This window comes from Plectropomus leopardus, chromosome 12 (genome assembly GCF_008729295.1).
Source record: "Plectropomus leopardus isolate mb chromosome 12, YSFRI_Pleo_2.0, whole genome shotgun sequence".
Taxonomy (NCBI): Eukaryota; Metazoa; Chordata; class Actinopteri; order Perciformes; family Serranidae; genus Plectropomus; species Plectropomus leopardus.
The window spans coordinates 16,748,562-16,760,807 of record NC_056474.1 but is presented as its reverse complement, the minus strand read 5'-3'; the positions used below and the strand labels follow the sequence as shown (position 1 = coordinate 16,760,807).

The 12,246-nt window shown below is 39.3% G+C and overlaps 2 protein-coding genes across 5 annotated transcripts; one reads left to right on the top strand and one right to left on the bottom strand.

The window, feature by feature from the left end:
- The first annotated feature begins 296 nt into the window (after positions 1–296).
- cirbpa (cold inducible RNA binding protein a) lies at positions 297–5,550 on the top strand. 4 transcript variants are annotated; one of them, XR_006106369.1, is made up of 8 exons: positions 297–379; positions 1,115–1,225; positions 1,352–1,458; positions 1,908–2,040; positions 2,127–2,265; positions 2,359–2,417; positions 5,017–5,108; positions 5,206–5,550. XR_006106369.1 is itself a non-coding variant. In XM_042497128.1 (7 exons), the coding sequence occupies exons 2-7, from the start codon at positions 1,126–1,128 to the stop codon at positions 3,014–3,016; spliced, it is 531 nt and encodes a 176-aa protein (XP_042353062.1). In that variant the 5' UTR covers positions 297–379; positions 1,115–1,125; the 3' UTR covers positions 3,017–3,960. The 4 variants fall into 4 exon arrangements, 3 of the variants coding, with proteins under 3 accessions (XP_042353062.1, XP_042353061.1, XP_042353060.1); XM_042497128.1 differs by lacking the exons at positions 5,017–5,108; positions 5,206–5,550 and adding an exon at positions 3,003–3,960 and having other exon boundaries at positions 1,908–2,019; XM_042497127.1 differs by lacking the exons at positions 5,017–5,108; positions 5,206–5,550 and adding an exon at positions 3,003–3,960 and having other exon boundaries at positions 1,908–2,028.
- Positions 5,551–7,812: 2,262 nt separating this feature from the next.
- Positions 7,813–11,455, bottom strand: ndufa13 (NADH:ubiquinone oxidoreductase subunit A13). The gene is made up of 5 exons (XM_042497129.1): positions 11,317–11,455; positions 9,389–9,467; positions 9,230–9,301; positions 9,055–9,124; positions 7,813–8,039 (listed from the first exon to the last, which is right to left on the bottom strand). Exons 1-5 carry the CDS (start codon positions 11,408–11,410, stop codon positions 7,920–7,922), a joined length of 435 nt encoding a protein of 144 aa, XP_042353063.1. The 5' UTR covers positions 11,411–11,455; the 3' UTR covers positions 7,813–7,919.
- Between the last annotated feature and the right edge of the window lie 791 nt (positions 11,456–12,246).

Genomic DNA, 12,246 nt, shown 5'->3' with positions numbered 1-12,246 from the left:
AACAAAAAATAATAAATAGTGGTCAAACATATTGATGAATGCTCACGTAGACCCATTAATAATATTGATAGGCTAGTTTGACTATATGTGTTGTGTTACCTGCGGCTCCAGACAGATTTTTTTTTGTTTGTTTTGGGCCAGAAATGGCTCTTTTGATAGTAAAGGCCGCCGACCCCTGTGCTAAGCCATGCCTGCATGAACCATGATGTTACACCGTCGGTGCAGTAGATGGCGGTATAACACGCCCACGTTACTCTGTGACCGCTTATAAAGCAGCAGAAAAAGACGTCGGCGCTGTTTAAAGAGGAGCCCTTCCTCCCCGCTCCTTCAGTCGACCTGCAGCTCCGCTCATCCGCTCCTGTCTACCGCCAGTGAAGAGGTAACTACCGCTCATCATTTATCACCGTTATTCATTGTACTTGTCGTGTAAAGGCGACGTGTTCCCGTGCAGTCGTAATAACAAGCTATACTTAACACGTTCACTATTTTCCTCGCGTTATCTATTTATAGCTACGTGTTAAAAAAAGAAAAAAAAGAAAAAAGCGAGCACATTTAGTAAACGGCTGCTAAATTTATCACATTATGTCAGTGTTTGAGTGAAAACATTTTAAACTGTGCATAGTTGTGCATCATTGTATTAGTGTGTTTTTGAAACTATGTCACTTGAAATTACGGCATTTAGGCTCGTGACGCTTGTCGCGATGTCGGCCCGTGTAACAAAAGTGAAGCCCACGAGCTCGGTGCTACAAAATGGCGCCGAAAGGAAAAATGCTAGCTACCTAATCCGCTACATAACGGTACCACGTTTAGAGGCCCGAAGCCTGACTCGATTTTGGTCGAACAATGGCGGCGATATATTAAGGCGGAAAGCCGAATACACGTGTTTTAATAAAACAGCGTGGTTTCGTTTGAGTTTTATTCAGCTTTAACGCGTTTTTAATGCAGCGGGTTAAAGAATTAACGGTTTGGTGAAAAATATACGTAGCGCGGATTTTAATGGCCGCTGACCTACTTTGGTGCTGCGCGAGCGGACGGTGTTTGATGCTGTTTTTCGGAGTATTACACACATTTTTACCGGCGTTTTTTTGAGTGTGCTGCGTTTTTTTTTTTTCAGCTATATTGAAAATGTCGGACGAGGGCAAATTGTTCATCGGAGGACTGAGCTTCGAGACCAACGAGGAGTCTCTGGCTGCGGCCTTCGGCAAATATGGAACCATCGAAAAAGGTAAATCTCTTCCAACATTTGCTTTGTCGGTTGGAAATCACTGATGTGCATATGCATTTTTTTCTTTCCTCTTTGACGATGTTTGTATTTAAGTGTAATTGTGTGCGTTTTATTACCCTCTTATAGTGGATGTGATCAGAGACAAAGAGACGGGGAGATCTCGCGGTTTCGGCTTTGTGAAATACGATAACTGTGAAGATGCGAAAGATGCGCTGGAAGGCATGAACGGCAAGGTAACGATGCACTGCTAATTTTATCACTATCAACATGTTTTCATGGTATTGCTAATTTAGTGGCGGGAAATTGAATCACATTTCATTTTTATTGTTATTTTCCGAAATCCAATTTCTCGCTTTCAGTCTATGCCTTAAATTAGGTTGACTTGTAGCATCAGGCACATTTTTATTTTTGTTTTTTGACACATTTAACATATTGCAAGTATACCTTTTTTTCCCACAAAATGATGTGAAACTTCTAATTTTCACCAATGTACTTTATTTTTTTTTAAACTAACTTATATACCACTTTTTTTCCTAATATTTATTAATGCTTAACATCAGAGTGACTAACAAATCGCACATTCCCCCTGGGATCCATTAAATATCTGATTTTAAGTGACGTGTACAAATGTTTTTTTGTTAATATAATTCTAAATTTGCTATGATTCCTCTTTGTGCTGCAGACTCTAGATGGACGGGCCATCCGCGTGGATGAAGCAGGCAAGGGTGGACGCACCAGAGGAGGTTTCGGAGCAGGACCAAGAGGATCGCGGGGTGGATTCGGGCGTGGGAGAGGTGGACGAGGTTACTCCAGAGGTGGACACTAGCTGTCTGCGTTTGCATAATCTCTTCTACTCACCACTCCTTGCATCTCACCATGTCCAATTATGTCTTTGTCGCAGGTGGAGGCTACAATGGAGACAGGAGTTACGGTGACAGGAGTTACGGTGACCGGAGCTTTGGTAATGAGGGCAGGTTTGGCGGCGGTGGCGGCGGCAGCCAGTACAGGAGTGGTGGATACTCAAACTATAGAGAAAACAGGTAAGAATTTGTGAAGCCGCATAGGAGACAATCTGACATTTCTTGAACAAAAATGCAATGTAATCTTTTTTTTTTTTTGTGTTCAATTTCCAGGGGGCAGGGTGGATATAGTGATCGCTCTGGATCCTACCGCGATAATTACGACAGCTATGGTAAGCATCAATGATATGCATTTCTGCTGTGTATGTAGACTTATGTTGGGGCTGTACTTATCAAATTTCAAAATTATATCTAATCTGCTTTTTAGACCTTTTTAATTTTTAAAAACCAATATAAGTATACCTGATAAAATATAATTGTATACCTGTTTTTAAGTTAGATATATGAACTTGTTTGTGGTGTGCTGATTTGTTAATGTCACACTAGGCGTGATCAAACATTAAATTAAAACAACTTCACAGCCCCAACATATAAAGCTTTGTTATAATGTATGTCCCTCAGTTTTGTCCCTGAGCCTAACTTGATGCCTCTTAACGGTTCCCAAATTTTGCTAGCCCCCTCCCCCACCCGTCCCACTCTGATAAAGAGGCTGGCAAAAAAAACAATTTAACACAAATGTTAAGTTATTCTGATGTTGCTCATATCTCAGCGGATGGAGCCCCTTGTGCAAAAAAAAAAAAGAAAAAAAAACTGAGGGGGGGTGTATGGACTTGTCTGGTGGGTTGAGGGGGATGTTTTGAAACTCCAGTGTTGGAACTTGCAGTGTCTTTACCTGTGTGCCCACTTCTTATCCTCAGCTGCACACGAGTAAACATCTCCCTGATTCAAGATCATCACTTGGCTGGCTGTATTTCAAAGATGCGCTCCTCAAGAAAAATGTCCACGTGTTATTGCTGACCTTTAGTTTTGTAGTTCTGTTGTAGTAGCTCAAGCATCTTAAAAAAAAAAAATGTAGCCATGAGTTTTGGTCATTCCTTAACAAACCATGTTACAAATTACAGTTCAAGACCCTTACCTTGCTTGATTGGGCACCTCTATTCCTCAAAGGTCGTTTGTTAACTACAAGGCATCTGTGTTCTCTGATTAGTACTGTCAAGTCCCAATTTGGGGATCGAACAACGGCTCTCTACATGGCTTTTCCTTGAACAGCCACTACCATCGCTTTAGACTTTTTAACCAGCACGTTAAAGTGTCTCCTGATTTTTGATTCCTTGTTTAGTTTTTTTATATATATCTATATTGATATCCGATGGGGCTTTTTTTTTGTTTGTTTTTTTCCCTTTGCTCATTTCCCCTCTCAGTCTCTGTGGCCAACCTACCTCTTGACAGGTTTTAAACTGAGTGAGGAAAGAAATAACTCCAAAAAACAGACTTTTGGGGGATTTTATGCTAAATTCCTTTTTACTATTAAAAAGTCTAGCTGAGGCTCCTGTATGTTCAATTTCCCAAAAGAGTGAATTCCTTTCAGACTGGTGAACTACACATCCGAAGTGGCCGGCTGTTCATGAAGTTGCAAATTGCAGCATGCTACAGTCTGTCCAAGGTATCTTCTGTGCTCTGCTCAACATCTGCATTTTAAATGTGCTGTAAAATGGACTAATCTTGTTTAAGTGATCGAAAAATGTAACTTAGTTTCCCCAAAGTAATATCTCAACCGGGAACAGTTTTGTACTTTTTGTTCTTTGTATGATCAACGTTTTTTTTTCTTTGTCAGTTTGGCTTCATGGAGCCTATTAAACAGACTGTGGAAAATAATCTTGATTCTTTTGCCTTTCAAACTACCGCATGGGGGAATTAGACTGCGAGCTGTAGGCTCATATGTTAATGTAATGCTGCGTGAGAACGACGTCAACTGCTAGAGCTCTGAAATTAAACATGGATTTCAATGGTAGGCAATTATTAATTGGCAGTTTAGCTGAAGTTAATTTAACGACGGAGGAACGTCCACGTCTAGTCCGAGCTGCCCTCTTAAGATTACAAAATTAAAGATGGTTTTTGGCCCAGTGCGTCCTGTACATGTCTAAAAACCATCGACTTCGCCAAATGTGTTGGGCAAGTTAGTTTTTTTTTTTGTTTGTTTTGATTTTTTTTCGTGCAGCGAGATTTGAATATTAAAAAAACCCCTAAAAGTGGCACATGGTAATGCTGGGAAAACATCAGCCGGTGTCTGGTCATGTTAATGCTTCATTACGTTCAAGAGGTCAGCTACTTCAAAAACCAACAAGTCCTTGGAGAGTGAAGTGTTGCGCCTTCCAACAAGTGCTCATCAGAGAGGAAAGCTGCTCTCTTGCCTAGGTCATATGTGGAGAAAGTAGGCCAATGCACGTGAGGTAAAAATCTCCTTTTGCTTTGCTCACATCCTTCAAACTCAGTTCTCATTGTTTCCATGAATACCTTCAAGTTAGTCGTTGTTTTTAGTCCCCTGCTTCAGATGTCGCCTACAACATGCCATGGCCTCTTCCCCCCCCCGATTGGAAAAGTTCATTGAGAAAATGTTTCTGTGAAGCTCATCTGGATTGTAGTGCTCCACCTCCTGAGTCCACAAAAAAGCATTGGCCTCTAAGTCATGGGTAGTATTGTGCTCAGTCCACTTCTGTTCACCGCATTAGTCCTCAAATTTGCTCCAATAATGTCCCACAGCAGTCCTAATTGATGTTTAAGGTTTCTAGACTGCATTCAGTTTTTCTTTGTATCCTTACATATGAATAAGCGGTGAGTTTCAGACTCAACTAGTGCTGCATGCATTGTGTGTTTTGGCTTGTGTCACATGTTGATTGCCAGGTTTAACCTGTCTCTTATCTTTTTCTTTAGACTGAACTGGCTGTCAGAGGCTTCAGTGGATCTCCTCACAGCTGAAGTATCAGGCTTTGGAGGGCAGTGATCGACGCAGATCCAGTAATCGGGTAAATCATTGTGTAATCTTTAATAAAAAAAAAAATGTTTTGTTGCCGGTGCGTTCAAAACTCACCTAGCTGATGATCTGTCACTGGTTTGTTTCAGGTCCAACATGCAGCAGCAGCAGTGGCGCAGCTGTAAGCGGTGGCTACATGGGGGGATCCAACCAAATGTTCGAGGCCTTAATTTGCCTGTCGGACGCATTTTAAAAAAAAAAAAAAAATGTAATGGTTGCCATTCAAAGGTCCCAAAGAGGAGAAAAAATGTATAAGATGACAGAGCTGTACACCCAAGTGTCTGAAAACTCTTTGATTTAAGTTGGTCTGAATGTGAGAATAAGTCATTTTAAAGCAACAGATCTACATTTAAGATGAAGTTCAGAGATGTTACTTCTTGATCTTTGTGTATTTCAACTTCAAAAGTAAAACTGTGGCAGAAAATCAGAACTTACCTTTTGTGCTGTCTTGTTTACCTGGTGGGGGGGGGAGTGTGTGACAGATTACAGCAAGATTAAGATGATGAAAAATAGCGTTTTTCAAACTTCACCTGAATCTACCTGCTTTTGAATAATTTTTACAGCAACTACCCTCCAACCAGCACATGTCATTTTTGTTAAAACAAAGCTGCTATAAAGTACAATACAGCGCTGTCATCAGTGTCTGATTTGTGGAACAGTTTGGGTTAATAACAGTTTTGAGGCATTAATCCATTCATTACACCTAAATCAGTGTGACAAGTAGTCATTTTGTAGGCGTGCAGGCTTGCACTAACAGCCATCATCTCTCTGTAAACCTGTCACTGGTGGTCAAACTGTGATAAAACTCGGCCTACCGCTCTAAAAAGTTATCTTTTGGAGAATAACTAAAACTCGAAGCAAAATTAATTGTTCACTATATATTGGCGCTTTTGGAGTAATAATAAAAATTTGTAGGATTTGGATTCTGAATTTGGCGTCAACTACAACGGCAATAATCAGCATTTGGGGCAGCCCTATAAACAACCTTTGTAACTGAAAAAACCTGAAATGCTACTTCAAATGTTTATCCATCACTACTAATTTATTTTTGGCATCCAAAAATGGTTACTTCCATATGAGATTACAAAGTACTTTGATCCTTAACTTCCAGTGCTGCATTATACAAACACTCAAGTATTTCCATCTAAATGTATTAAATGTACTCATTCTGAATGGGTCCTTTCAGTTCACCTCTATTCCTTTTGCATGAGTGTAAGCAGCATTTAACCCTGTGGGACCCTTACTACATTTTGCACAATGCCCTAAATAATGTGTCCTGATCATATGCACATGCACACACACACACACACACACACACACACACACCCCCACACCTGCGCTCCTTCAAGCAGTGTAAACACCGGGCATTTTGCAGCACAAGGGGGCACCGAAACAAATTGTGAGAAAGTATGTCTTTGATTTAGTAGATTTTGAGACCATTTGTGAGTTTATACAAGTGCTGGCACAGCTAAATGTTTAAATATGTGCAGATATGGCTTGAATATGTTTAAATGTTGAAAATATTTCAATTTTGTGTTTTTCTCATAAAAAACTTTTAAGGGGTTAAAATTCTGAGAATGAATAGATATTTGGTACTGGTCTGAAGTTGTTTGAAAGATACAAAAGATGAAATATAATGTTACTTAATAGTATTTTTAAAGCAGTTCTCAGAAAGGTTGCATTTTGGGACCTTGGGGTCTGAGTGAGTTTTCCTAATTATCTAAAAGTGCGCAAAAATATGAAGATCAGTGTTGTTATCACTGACACATCCCAGTCTACAATGACCCCCCTTAAAAAAATCCTTATAGGTCTGAAGTTGCAACAAAAAAACCTGGAAAAACATATTAGTGTATAGTATTTTAAAATCAGTTCTCAGAAAGGTCCCTTCTGGGGACCTAGGGGTCTGAGAGGGAATTTTGCAATTATTTGATACTGCACAAAAATTTTAAATGCACAGAAATCAATGTTGTTGCTAATCCTTGATATATCTCAGTATGCAATAATCCCCTCCAAAAAAATCTCTTTAGCATTTATAATATGTGAAAATAATTTAGTTTTATATGCCTTTTTTGTGATTTTCTCACCAAATCATGGCATTGTGTAAACAAAGCAGAATTTCAAGGGTTGAAAAAGGTCTGAAAATGAATAATTATTTGGTATTAATGATCAGGTCTGAAGTTGTTTAAAAGATTAAACCAAAGAAACGGTTAAAAAAAAAAGTATAATATTTTTAAGCAGTTTTAGGGGTCTAAAAGGGAGTTTTTCTGATTATTTGAATTTATACAAAAACTAAAATGCAGAGGTCAGTGTTGTTGCTAAATATTGACATATCCCACACAATGATAACCTCTGCCCAAAAAAAATCCAAAGCAAAGGAAAAATAATTCATTTTTTTGTATTTTTCCTCATTAATAAACAGTGCCACTGAAGTTGTTTAAAAGATTTAGCCATAAAAACTGGAAAATAATATTAAATAAATAATATTAAAGCAGTATTCGGAAACCATTTTGGGACCTAAGGGTTTCAGAGTAAAATTTTTAAAGGGGGTACAGAGGGTTAAATGTACCTGGTCAAGGTGGAGATAATTTGCTTGATATCATATTGGGTAATTATATAAATGCAAGTTCCACCACTGGAACTGTACATGCTGTGAAACTGAATCTAAACTAAAACAAATGCCAACAGGAAAAGGAGAGTGAGGTACAGAAAAAAAGATACTTTAATATTGAAAATGTACAAGCTGAATTGAGCGAGGGCTCAGGTCCGCAAGGTGCTGGCCGTGGAGCTCCAGACACTGTGGGTCTCACACATACCACGTAAAGCCGTAACGGGTGTGCAAAAGCTCCTCGCGGGGGCGGAGGTTGAACAGCTCGTCCGACAGAGGGGTGACCCAGCGGTCCGTGTGGAAGACGCTCTCACCGACCTGCACAAGTGTTAACAGGACACGGTTTTTAAAAAAAATGAAAGTATGTTGAAAAAAACATAGTATAATGTGCAAAATAAAACCATAATCCTACGACGTGTTGAAAAAATTGTAGCATGGTACGTCTAAAAAAAAAAAAAAAAAAATCACATGGGACGCCTGGTGGCGTAGTCGTTAGGAGCAGAGGTTAGGTCCTCGCCGCAGCGGCCGCGGGTTCAAGTCCGGCCTCGGCCCTTTGCTGCATGCCATTCCCCCTCTATCTCCCCCATTCACACTATATCTGTCCTATCAAATAAAGGCATTAAAAGCCCTAAAAATACTTCTAAATCTTTACATTTTTTTTAAAAAGATCACAGTATTGTATGTTAAAAAAATAACTGTGTGTGTGTGTGTAAAAAAATCAAATCTTAGTATAGAATGTCAAAAAACACCATAGTTCTGTTTGTCAAAGTATCGACATATAACACTATTTTTTTGCTCAAAATAAACAATTCTGAACATAACAACGTAATTTTGTGTGCGCTCTCATGTAACTACTTTAGCTAGTTGCAGTAATATGAGGTGGATATAAAGTGAAGTATTCATATAAATGTAAAATGGAAACTAATGTGTTACTTTTGACCCACTTATGTACTAAACTGAAGAACTGAAGGGGGAGTTACTTGAATAACACCTGGAATACTACGTTAAAAAAAAAGACGACTAAATCCACCTTGCACCTCAATATAAAATGCTAAATTATCTCACATAAATATTTTTTCTTTTCAATAACAGACAGGAAGAGTCATTTCTTAACCACCTGTGTATCCATGGGTTCATAAAAGTATCGTGGCTGTGATAAACCTGCACCATCCTAATGTCTGAATGTGCTGAGTGAGTTTTTGGATGAAAATTAAGCAATAAGTCATCGGCATACCGTCTATAGTCGAAGGCTACTAGGAGTTTCACAACAGCAGTGGGCTGAAATCATCACATATGAACAGCAATTCAGTGAGAAATCACAGCTTTTCTTTACCTTCCAGTCGGGAACATCCTTCATGAGGATCGCCTCCTCTTCTAGATTTTCCCGTAGCATACGTAAGGACCTGGACACACAACCAATAATCTGTTAACGTAACAGCTAACATGAAAGATTTACCAGTAGGTTTAAAAACCAAATGTGTTGGGTACGAGGGTTTTCTTTTAGTTACTTTCGGTCATGCTCCGCCTGCAGCAGGGGCAGCAGGGCTATCCTGGCTTCCAGCTCCTCAATCTGCAAACGCCTGCAACAAACAAACACATCAGCACTGGTTCCAGCCGGGCTGTGAAATATTATACAGAGTGTGACATAACTGGAAGAAATGTCCTACCTCCTCTCTCTGTTCCAGCTAAAAAGCCTCCAATAACCAAACACCATGATGCCAATGCCAATGCCGAACATGCTATATCCTATAGATTAAAAAAAGTGATTAGTGACGGTTTAAGGCAACATTGTGTTTTACCACAGATAATTAATGCCGGGTTTGGTGCAAAATCCAGGCTACATTATCAAGTTTCAGTGTTCCAACATTAACCGAAGAGAAAAAACTGTGGTTTCCACTATCATACGGCATCCACATACAAACAGGCTTTTGATGACTGGCAGCAGTTATATATTCAGACACTGAAATATTTGACTTGCTGCGCATCTCAGCTTCACACCCATTTTTTCAACATCGCCAGGACCTGCTGCACCATTTTAGGGCAGCCAGTGCTATGAAAAATAATTTATTTGATAAAATATTCTGGCATTTAGCCAACAACAACTTTGAGAATTAAAAAAAAAAAAAAAAAAAAAGGCTGCTTACAGCGTATCATAGAGGTGGCTTTTTCCCTGTGTCAGGACCTTTGTGAAAGTGACTTCACACTCATGAAATCTGTCCTCTCAACAGTATACAGAACACAGTATACAGACACATACTGTATATATAAAGGAATAGTGTGCCCTTTTAGGGTGATTTTGTGGCATTCTGCAGTGAGGACTGCAGATAGCAACCATCTTAAACGGCTCCAGGGTTGAAATTCCTTCAGTACTCATTATTCAAGAGGTGTTTTACCAGGAGCTGAATTAGCCAGTGATTCACGCTGGGAATTGTTTTGAACTTTTAGTATAGGTGCCAGAGTGCATAAAACAGCATCAAAATAGAGCTTGTTTCTTTAAAAAGAGGTCCCAATTGGAGGATCCCCAGCACCCTTTAAAAGAGGTCAGAGCTAAGTCCCTAATGCCTAAAGCTCTAGAGGCATCCTATAATCCTAGAAATGCCCTAAAATTCTAGAAACTTTTAAAAAATCTGATAAATATCCTAAAAGTCCTAGAAACATCCTAAATCTTAGAAACATGCCAAAATCCTAAAAAAAAAAAAAAAACCCAACTGAAATTCCTTAGAAACCTGATAAATGTCCTACACTCAAATAAACATTTTAAAATCCTTGAAATGTCCAACAATCTTGGAAAAGTCCTAAAATCTGAGAAATGTTCTAAAATCCTACAAATGTTCTATAATCTTCGAAATGTCCTGGGAACGTGCTAAAATCCTGCAAAATCCTAGCAAGTAACTGTCCCTTGGCCTCCTAACATTTTGAAAAAGTGGCCCTCAACCAAAGCAAGTTGAGTATCCCTGATTTATAACCTGTGGCATCAGACTTGACTTACTTCTGTAGTTTCTGGCTGTGACAGAGTAGCTCATGTTCACTAACACTGACTAACTCTCCTCGGCCATGGAAATAATAATAAGTTAGGTGGTGTTCCCCTTTAGGTTCAACATCAGTCCTGATTCAAACAATACCTTAAACAGATTGATCTCAAGATACCCACACAGCTGGTAAGCTGTATGGTTTATTCCAGTTGCACAGTGAACTGCACTTCATCAAATATTAATCTAGTACCCTTTTTAGAGCCATGTAGCACACTCAGACTGAGCCTGCTGTAAACCAAGCAGCTATGGTAGCTAGTTAGCAAGTAGCTATCATCACTGTCAACAACTAGTAAACATTTTTAGTGACTTTCATGTTATACAGAAAACCGAAACTTGCATAGTTGCTCCATATGATAGATACCAACTACCGAGCCTCCAACAATTTTATCATTTCCATTTTATCAGATTATCTTTTGTTTCTAACTGACGCTGACCCGTTAGCGTTAGCTTCTGTTAGCATTAGCTTGTGTTTACTAAGTAGCAGATGTCCTCGGGCCTGTGCGTATTTAACAGCTCGTGTGCGGATTTGTTTGTGTCGCTAACTTCGTTTGACATGTAAGTACCTGAGAGTCCTCGTTTCGGCAGATTTCTCTTGTAGTCAAAAGCAGCATAGCCTCCCGGAGGAGGCATGTCCTGCTTCACCTTGGACCCCGCCATCTTACTCCGGCTTCTCCTCTCCACAACGCCGGTGACGTCACTGCAGGAAATCTTCTTCTTTGGTGCGGAGAGGATTCTGTCGCTCTACCGCCACCACCTGTCCGGCTGACGACTACTTATTTTTACACATGGCAGACGTGCGGGGCTGCTTACAGTTCAGAGAGGCTGAGCTGTCACACTTGACAGTGAAGACATTTGTGTTTAAAACAAGGACTTTATTCTCAGCATTGTTTTCTTGCTGGGTGAGTTTTTCATACATAAATTTGTATATTTTCAGCAGTTTGAACTGTTGAAGAATGAGAAAATCACTGAAACCTGTCAAAGACAAGAAAGCTCTTAAGCTGTTGTCATATGTCAAAGTTAATGGTTCGTGCCTTGCTCTTTTTTTTTTGTTTGTATTTTGTACATTTTCAAACCTGAGCACAGTGGCCGGCAGAATCAGTGACTTGCTTTAAATCATTTCCTGAAACCCATTTTTATAGATTTGCTTTTATGTGATGTTGTCTTTTAATTTTTTTTGTTTATCTTTTAATTCCAGGGTTAGGGTTACTGTTAGAGTTATTACTAATGCTCTGTGTCTACTGCCTTTATTTTGTTACTGTATTTTTCTACCATTATTTCCACCTCTAACTCTGCCATAACTCTTTCTGGCCTTTGTTCTGCATTATTGACTAACCTGAATTGTTTTAAAAAGTGTGGGGTTCACTGCCTCGGCTTTGCTTTGTTTGTCAAAGCACTTTGTTAACCGTCCTTTTAAAAGTGCTCTGTAAATAACGTTATTATTTTTACTGATTTCTTTCACAAACGGGAAAAATACAGTGAGCAACTTGGGAAGC

Coding starts and splice junctions, on each gene's coding strand:
- cirbpa (XM_042497126.1), top strand. CDS start 1,126: ATGTCGGACGAGGGCAAATTGTTCATCGGAGGACTGAGCTTCGAGACC. Junction 1,226..1,351: donor ATATGGAACCATCGAAAAAG/GTAAATCTCTTC, acceptor ACCCTCTTATAG/TGGATGTGATCAGAGACAAA. Junction 2,266..2,358: donor TCAAACTATAGAGAAAACAG/GTAAGAATTTGT, acceptor TTCAATTTCCAG/GGGGCAGGGTGGATATAGTG.
- ndufa13 (XM_042497129.1), bottom strand. CDS start 11,410: ATGGCGGGGTCCAAGGTGAAGCAGGACATGCCTCCTCCGGGAGGCTAT. Junction 9,125..9,229: donor CAGGCGGAGCATGACCGAAA/GTAACTAAAAGA, acceptor TTGTGTGTCCAG/GTCCTTACGTATGCTACGGG. Junction 8,040..9,054: donor AGGATGTTCCCGACTGGAAG/GTAAAGAAAAGC, acceptor ACACTTGTGCAG/GTCGGTGAGAGCGTCTTCCA.